At 43.5% G+C, this 9538-nt stretch overlaps 1 protein-coding gene across 1 annotated transcript; it reads right to left on the bottom strand.

Annotated features, from left to right (window-relative positions):
• Positions 1-3690: 3690 nt before the first annotated feature.
• Positions 3691-6502, bottom strand: LOC102714172. Its single transcript, XM_006652400.1, has 3 exons — positions 6424-6502; positions 4348-4851; positions 3691-4244 (listed from the first exon to the last, which is right to left on the bottom strand). The coding sequence occupies exons 1-3, from the start codon at positions 6500-6502 to the stop codon at positions 3691-3693; spliced, it is 1137 nt and encodes a 378-aa protein (XP_006652463.1).
• Between the last annotated feature and the right edge of the window lie 3036 nt (positions 6503-9538).

Raw genomic sequence — 9538 nt, 5'->3', positions numbered from 1 at the left:
CAACTCTCAGAAGAGGTACTACCCGTACTACGTAGTACGTACTCCCGTTACTTGGTTGGAAGCAAGTGGCAATGGTTTTGGGCAGCAAACAGGTTAGATCTGTAGAGGACATGTCGATGTGCAGCCACTTATAGAGGATGGAGTCCAGACCAGATGTCCAGAACTCCAGATGGACAGCATGTTTTCTAAAGGAAACCGAGCGAGCGAAACGAGCGCCGGATTCGCGGGCCGCCATGATCGAGGAGGTTGGCAGGGCATCTCTCTCGGTTCTGAGGTGCCGTGGAAATGGGATCCCGTCGCTTGGCGGGGTGGCGACCTGGGAAGGCGTCGTCTGTGTGTCCTGGGAAGGCGTCGTCTGTGTGTTGCCTGGTGGGGTCACATGGCGGCTTGCCATTCTGTTCCTTTTGCATGGGCAGCGTGGCTGCTCGCCATCGCCATTTGAGCATAGCTCTCAGTTACCTATAAAACATCAATATGATTTCATATGTCATATATATATTTTGTCTTATAGCTAGTCCGTATGCAGCTAATTACAAATTAGTAGTCCACATCTCTTCTCTCGTCCTTTTTATCTCTTTAAAATATACTTATAGCTGACTTCATGTTATTTTACTGTGTTCTTTGAAAACTCCGCGTCTCCGCCGTCCCCCGCACCTGTCCGGCTCTGGCTCACGGCGCACCACCGTCAAAGCGTAGGAGTCAGTACGCCCTGACCGCCTGTTGTGAATTAGCGACAGAACATAGGACCGAAATTGCGTAGGGGCAAGACATAAATTTCTTGGGCCAAATTTGGTTAGTACCATAACGTAACTGTAAAATGGCCGAATTTATTATCTATATAAAGTAATAGGAAAAGAAAAAAATATATAAGAGTCCATGTGTAAATACAATTTACAAAAATCTAAATTTTGAATTAAAAATTTTAAAATAATTGATATTGAGGGAAGAGTCCATCTATAAATACAATTTGAAAACATCTCAAATTCCAGTTAAAAATAAGTAAAATTATGAGAAAGAGTCAACATAAATACAATTTAGGAGTATCTAAAATTTGAATTACAAATTTATTGTTATGCATAAAGAGTTTATGTACAAGTATAATTTAGAATACAGATAAATAAAGTTTCATGTAAAAATAAATTTAGAAAAAATCACGATTAATTATTGTTAACATAACCCTATATAATATGCTAGTCACGCAACATGTGTGGGCCACCATGTTAGTTTATGATCGAGAAAATTATTTATAACTGTCTATATACATTAGATATAGACTGCAGCGGTGTAAATAGATCACGTTTCTATCTATTAGGGCATCCGCTATGGCCATGCTGAAAAAACGAATTATAGGGATATGCCGTATGCCCGTATGATCTGCCCTGTAGGCCATGCATCAAACCGAGAGACTACCTTTATATCGCTCCATAAAATGTATCCACTAAAATCACGTAAAAATATTCATAGCATAAATTCACCATAAAACCTTTAAAAATTATGTCCGCTATATGATATGATATTTTATATCTGATCGGTTTTTACCTTCTCTCCATGTATCAGATTTTCTGACTTCTACATTTTTTTATCCAATGGTCCTAATCTAATTCCATTATTCACTTACATATCTAGCGCAATCTAAACTCTAAATTTGGCCCTCTCCTTTCCTTCTTCCTTGCCAAATGACTCATCCCACCTTAACGACATTCATTTAAGTCGGCTAGCTTCCCCATCGCTCCCACCACCACCACCTTGCCCTCCACATCGGTGTTGACAAGGTCACTAATAAGTTACAATGCTTCGGCCTCCATCACTTCTCCATCCGGCTCCGGTGGCACAACCTTCAAAGCATCCCTATTAACAAGCATCTTCTGACCAATCGTGTGTTGGTGACATGGCTACTTGCATCTAACCATTGTGATGGCCACGTTGTCACCTGCTGCATTGAGGTCCCCAACTTCCTGCCACTTTGCACCGCTTGCCACCCTTCTTTGTCTCCTTAGCTCCAAGGGTGCCACCATTGACTCGTTGCCCTTCCATCGTCATTTGCTACCACGGTCTTCCCTCTAAAATGTCACCCCCCCTCTTTCTGTTCCCACTTCTATCCCCCTACCACAAATCCTTACCCCATAAGTCCACTACTCCATCATCACCATTAGAGGATTGTTGGAAGCTGTTGCAAGTCACTAGAGTTGGACGAGAAGGAGGAAACCGACATGCGAATCTTCAAGCCAATCAAATGATCCAAAATATATAAGATTTGTTCCCAAGTTTTCAATCAAATTCTAGTTAGCAAACCTATTAAAACCTACCACTTCATAAAAAAGAGAAATACTTATACCATTATATCATGCCGGTTTATATTATAAGTATTGTATTAAGAAAATATAAATAAAAGTAGTATATCAGATCCAATCCTTGAAATGTTTTATGTAAGAATATAATAGTACCAACATAAACAACAACGTGAGTGGAATATTAACTCCAACCTTGCCTAGAGTATGAATCCTGAGAGAGAGAGGGAGATGGCTAGGAGACTCACCAGCAATACTGGTTGCAATGACTTCCTCGTCAAGCCCTCCCTGCATGGCAACACTTTTTTTGGTGGTGGTGATGACGAAATTGTGACAGGGATCATCGGATTAGACATTGAGGTTGGGTAATGGTAAGAGTGTAGGGGGCCATAAGGAGCTGTTTAGAAGAAAGACGGTAAGTGGCCAAGAAGGGGTGGTGGATGATTCATTAATGGCTATGGATCTAGCGGTGCAAGCACCAAAGATATGGAAGGAGATGTAATGAGCAAAGTTTGAGTTATGCAATTCAAACGGCAATGATTTGCCCCTCTAGCATCTCCAAAAGATTGGGGTGAGGCTTTCCGTAAATAAATATCCACATAAATCTTTCTCAACTCCAACAATACTTATATATTTAGATTCTCAAAATTAGTTAGTTTATCATGTTGGAAAGAGTGGGACGAGTAGTTGGTTTAAGATTTTTTCTCCTCCATGTGTTCTCAATACCCACCGCCTCACATGTTGCAGCCGCGCGCACCTCGCCACGATCCACGCGCTCTCAGCCAGCACATGCATCTACAGCCGTGCTGGCTTCGAGCACAACGGCAGTGCCGGGTTAGTTAGTTTCGGCCAGAACGCACGGAGGGGAAGGATGTTGGGCGCGGGCAGCTAAACGATGGATGGGACGGAGGAAGGGCGCAAGAAAGAAAGAGTGTGCACAAGGTCGATTTTTTTAACCGGTTGGAGTAGTTGGGAACACAAAAAATACCTTTAAATCTAGCTTATTTTTCTGTCAGTATTAGGAGTAATGGAAAATTGGGATTGGGTATTGGGACTATGGAGATTACTTTTTAGACTAAATTTTTAAAACTTTTGGGAGCAGAAATTAGACATCATTGAAGATGCTCAAAAGTCTGAACTCAACATAATAAGAGGAAATACACGAATGTACATCAAAATCTTTGAAATGATAACCACAGGTGGCAATATCACAATAACCAGCCACTGCCTCGGACGAATATTTGTAACATTAATTTCTCTCAAACAAAACGAAAAGAAACATGCTTTTCAGAAAAAAGAAAAAGGTTGACTGCTACTCCTAGCACAGTCACATTCCAACGCGCCATGCATGCGGTACGAGTACATATGACCGGCCGCGAACTGGCTGCCGTGATGTAACATATCAGAGACGAAGCAATCGACGGGAAGGCGGCGCTTGCTGGGACACGCAGACGAGCGAGACGTCGTCGACGACGGGCCCGCACAGCGTCCCGTCCCACTTGGTGATGTACGACGAGCTGACGAACACCACCCGCGTGACGTCCGCGACGGCCGCGAACTCGAGCGACGCGCGCGTGTGCCCGCCCGTGCCCTGGGAGTTGTACGGCACGGTCGTGCACCCCTCTCCCGCGTACGCTCGCACCTGCAAGGACCCCACGCAGCTGTCGCCGGCGTCCCCGACCGAGAACTCCAGCCTGTACGACCTCCCCGGCACGGTGGGCACCTCCTGCATCAGCGCCGTCTCGAGCCCGGACACCAGCTCCACGGCGCGCGCGCCGTGGGGAACGGCGAAGTGCGCGGAGTCGACGTACTTGACGGCCTTCGTGTACGACAGCACCATCCACCCCGGCAGCGGCGAGTGCTCGTCCTCGGTGTTGGGCGGCAGGAGCACGCCCCACCTCGCGTTCGGGAAGACGTACGGCCCCTCCTCGAAGTCCCCGTTCTTCAGCATATTATCTGCTCGATCGATCAGGTTTACGTTGATCAGTACCCGCGGCCAAAAAACTCAGGCAACTTTTATTTCTTGCAACGTGCTTCTGTGGCATGTTTGGCAACTTACTCTGCGTGGCCTGAGGAGGGTACAGGGTCTTGATGGCGACGGAGTCGATGAGCGGGCCGCACGCGGGGTCGTCGTCCTCGCCGTGGTTGTGGATGATGAGCGACACGAGGCCGCGCTTGGCCTTGAACGCCCAGGCGTACGAGTCCCAGCCGCTGCTGGTGTACACCGTCTGGATGGGGAGCTCGCCGGACTCGGGGCCGGGAGCCACCGACACGTTCAGCTTCTCGGACTGCGCGCAGGTGCGCGCCGCGCTGAAGGTGATGGAGTAGTACATGCCGCGGGTCACGCTGATCTGCTGCTGGATGGAGGCCTCGTTCCCCAGCCGCACGGCGTGCGCGCCCTCCGGCACCGTCAGGAGCATGTCTCCCTGCTTCTGCCCGGACGCGATGTACTCCACGAACCCGGTGACCTTCCAGTACGGGATCGCGTACTCCCCCATCACCCTCGTGCCGTTCATCTGGGACTTGTTCGGCGAGTACTCGAAGTTGCCGTTCTGCAGCAGACCTGCGTTGTGCATGACGTATATGGCTCGTATAAGCAAAGACGGGTTTGGGTCGTGCCAGGTTAGTCACGCCGATTACACTCGCCGATCGATCACGATGATTTCGACATGTTGAGGTAACCCATTGCCTGGAATAGGGAAGTTGAGTTGTTGGCGCTGGTCAATCCCAACCCAAGCTTGAATAGTGCCATGTTAATAAGAACGGTAGTGTACTTTGACTCGAGGATCAGCAAGCAAGTGGAAATGATCGGGCTTATGACCAACCCATTAGCACACGGGTGGACATCTACCCGTGTGCTTGTATGTTATGTAAATAATTATTAAAAAAATATAAAAGAAATTAACAAGATAGATAAATATGAGTTATATCACTCCACAAATATGCAAGTTTAAATTCAACTTCTATAAGTTGTAGCAAAAAAAACAAATAAAACTGAGACTAAGTATACGTATATTCATAATTGTTTTTGTTATTTTTACTATAATTTATAGAAGTTGAATTTAAACTTGCATGTTTGTGGAGTGATATAACTCATATTTATTTATCTTGTCAATTTTTTCATAGTTTTTATGACTATTTAGATGGCATGGAAGCAATGCAACCGGTGGACATCCACTCGTGTGCTAAAAAATTGTTTAGACTGGTGGTCCCATGCTTCTAATTAAGACGATCGCACCATGATCCATGAGACGGCAGTTGAAAGTCGTCGTCTTTTCATGTTACGAATTAGTACTAGAAAATTAAGTAGTTAGTAGTATAGCATCAAGGTCTCACGTGATGAGATTCTATATCATTAAAGAACTCGAAGCAATCTGCTTCTCAGTTCTCTGAGCCTGAACTGAAGATATCCGTACTCACGTGAGAAATGCAGAGCTCCGATTCGATTTCCGTGTCAGTTTGTCACGTTATCATAACTAATAAGTCAGCGCCGGTATTTTCGGGATGGGTGATAGTGATATCGTTTCAATTTTCAAGGGATAAACTTGTGCGCCTCGTTTTGTATACTATGGCTTCTATAGTTCCAAGTTAGGTTCATCCTCCCTAAATGATTACTTAGTTCTAGTTATCATAGGAAAATGAGAATGTTTGAGGTAAGAACTACCCAACATTGTCTTCCCAAATGAAAAGAAAACCTCTTTTAGATAGATAAAGTACCTGAACTAGGAAACGCAAGTGACCTTATCATCCACCGGGGACCAATTCAACGGGCAGCTACTATATTTCGTTTAGGTCGCATTAGTCCATTGGAAACATAGCTAAATAAACGTATATCATGGTTTTATGTAGACGAAATTAACAGGTTTCAGGTACAGTTTGCTAGCTTCACTAACAGGATAGCAGCTTAATTACCTGGTCAAGAAGTAAGAAGATCATGATATAATAACAACAATATGATATATAAACTCTTCATAGTGCTACTATCCAATCCATGAAGAAGAATTGCCACCCAGCTAGCGGATGGCAAATACTCCTAGGAATTCCACGAGGACTCCATTAGGAAGCACTGAAGCAAAGCTACGATGGTTCAGGAGTAAAAGCACATAACGCAGGATTATTTGACGCTCTCACTCACCGTCGCCTGCAGCTCGAGCAGCCGCGGAGACTAGCAGCAACAGCAGCGCGACAACAGGCGCGCCGTTATTGGCCACCATCTCGATCCGACTTCAGGTGCTCTGTGTTTCTCCTCGGTCACAGCTAGCTCCCCCTCTGCTGGTTAAATCTCCGTGCTTTTGGGAAATTTTTTGCCCTCTCGAGCTAAAAGCTAGCTAGTTCTTACCTGGGACGGAGCTTAACCGGGACGGGCGCTGTTGCGTTGCACTTATAGGGGACGAGACGACGACGCTGCCTCTACGTACTGCGTTAGCAAAGCCGAAGCTAGCCGATGGGCAGTGCTTAGCTATCGCCTATCGGGCTATTTTATTGCATGCATGCATCGGGGGCGCCGCGCGACGCGCCGGGTCGGCGTGCGTGCATGCGAGGGACTCTCTCCTTTGTCCCCGATTCGATCGACTCGCGGATCTGATGACTGATTTGATCGATCGCGTGGACGGGAGGAGCCAACCAACTGGGGGAGAACGCAAATCTTGGGCCTCCTCGGTGCGTGCGCTCACGTGGACTCCTGCTGCGTGCCGTGCGCCGGAGGCTGTATGTATGGCCGTTGCAACGGAAGGATTCCCTCTGTTCGGCCTGTTCACTCGGCTGGCATACGTGGCGGCGCCGGGGCTCTCGGGCAGGGTATTAGGCTATTCTCAACCCATAATACTAGATATAGTTTTCATAAACTCCCCATCATCAAGAAACTTCTTCCAATACAAATATCACTATTTCATATTTTAATTTAATGCTACTTATCTCACATGATATCTTGAATATTGTGTAGAAACCATGTCTTATGTAAGACATGGTTTCATTATCTTTTCTCATTTGTTCACTTGCCATATTATTTTTTATCCTAAATGATAACTTATTTAATGTTATGGACACCATTTTAGTTATTGGGTTGGCAATGAACTTAGTCCCCGTCGGTGTTTAGTTTTTCGTTATTTTGTGAAGTAATCAGTGCATCCTTAATTTGCCATGTCGGCTCTACGTGCATTGGTTTTCAATTCGTCAGGTTGGTTTTCACGTAGATCTGATTTGCTACAGTGGCAGCATCTACGACCTGCCACGGTTCGTCAGTTTCGGTTTGCCGGCTGTCAGCTTCTATGCTGCTAATGCTAGCTAGTGCTTTGCGGAGGACATAAAAATAAATGAGACCTTCAACTTCTGCACATGACTGCCAACCCACTTAAACAGCGCGATAATACTAGTAATCTGCTAAGAGCAGGTACAATAGCAGACTATAAACCAGCTATAAGTATATTTTAAAAAGATAAGAGGGAAGAGAAAAGAGACGTGGACTACTAATGGTAGCCAGCTGCACATGGGTTCCAAGACAAAGTATATATATAACATGTGAGACCATATATTGATGTTTTATAGGTATTATATGAATTGGCTATTAGATTGACTATAGATAAATTTAAGCTAATAGTTGGCTATACTACTGAAGACCGGTGTTGGTGCCACATGGCCCACATGCCCACATCTCACCACAAGCATACGGGCTTTGATGAAATCGTTGGTTTGGATATTGGGCCATTTTGGGGTTTCAAACTGCTATGTGCATGGGACCCGTATTTGGATGATGATTGATGAGCAATTCAGCGTGATGTAGCGTCCTGTCAAGTTCATCCAAGGACTTAGCTCCAAAATATGGAGAGGTCTAATACGCGAAGGTTCACATGGGCGTGATGCGCATGAACACTCCGTCCAAATACATGCGCAAACTTTATACATAAAAACAAGATTTTATACTTATAAACTTTATACATATCAACTTTATTCATATAAACATTTTATGTATATGCTTCGTATATTTATGTGTAAACACATAAATTTTGTATGCGTAGACTTTATGTATATAAACATACTTTATATAAGAAAATTAAAAAGGTTCATATGAAGATTTCAAAAAAAAATGAGTTAATCACGAGATAATTTCCGTAAGAAGTTGGAAAGTAATTTGAACAAACTAACTCTAATGGTAAATTTAAACCTTATATTAAATAATAAAGCATAGACTCACTGTACAAGCTCATAGCAAATATGAATGTATTAATATGCATATATACACGTGATTATATGTAGGAATTGTGATAACCTATACTGTATAAACCTTATACATATAACTTTATACATGCAATATTATACTGTAAACTTTATACATGGAATGTTATAGGTTTAAAGTTGAATATTATATTTTTTAACACAAACTTTATTAAAAAAAATACTCAAACATTCCATATATAATTTTTTCAAATTTGAATATTTTACACACTATAAAAAAGCCTCATACATTTGGATCTAGCAATAAGATAGAAAATATAAAAGAAAATATGTCTACGTAAAAACAGAAATAAAGACGGCTTGTCACCCCCCCCCCCAAGGGCCCCCACCATTCGCGCGGACGCACCACGTGCGCACTCTCGCGAACCGAACCTTTCGTCTTCATATATATATATATATATATATATATATATATATATATATATATATATATATATATATATAGATATATTAGTATCCATATGATGAATCTCTAGTCAAGGTTATAAAGTCATATATTGTGAAACGGATGGAGTATCTATGAAATCTTTCAATATATAATATTTAATCCATGATTATTGCAAATGAATTTGAATCAATACTTCTATATAGTAAATTTATATGTGAAATACTATTTATATATAAACTATTTAAAATAAATTCAAATAACAAGTTAAAAAAATACTAGTAACAAAATACAGTTTCTGAAGCCACGTGGGCCGGCTTCTACCTTCTAGCCCATCCGTGGTGTGCCTTGTGCGTATCTCCAGAAATAGGAAAGGCTTCGATATAGCCCGATTCACGCGTCGGCTAGCCACACACGCACGTTCGCGCTTGAGCCCTTTCGCCAAAATATGGGCCTTATCCTTCGGCTCCGAGTATCATATGTTCCAGCCTGCCTAAGGCCTATATCTTGGAGCTAATTCCATTACGGACTTCAGCGTTCAGACTTTCAAAGATCTCCGACAGAGTTGAGACTTACAGACTCTAACCCGCTCTGCCGTTCATGAGTTCTTCCAACACTCAATTCCGTGGTTCAC

The sequence above is a fragment of the Oryza brachyantha genome, chromosome 4, assembly GCF_000231095.2.
Source record: "Oryza brachyantha chromosome 4, ObraRS2, whole genome shotgun sequence".
In the NCBI taxonomy this organism is placed as follows: Eukaryota; Viridiplantae; Streptophyta; class Magnoliopsida; order Poales; family Poaceae; genus Oryza; species Oryza brachyantha.
The sequence above is the reverse complement of the archived record's forward strand: the minus strand, read 5'-3'. Positions and strand labels throughout refer to the sequence as shown.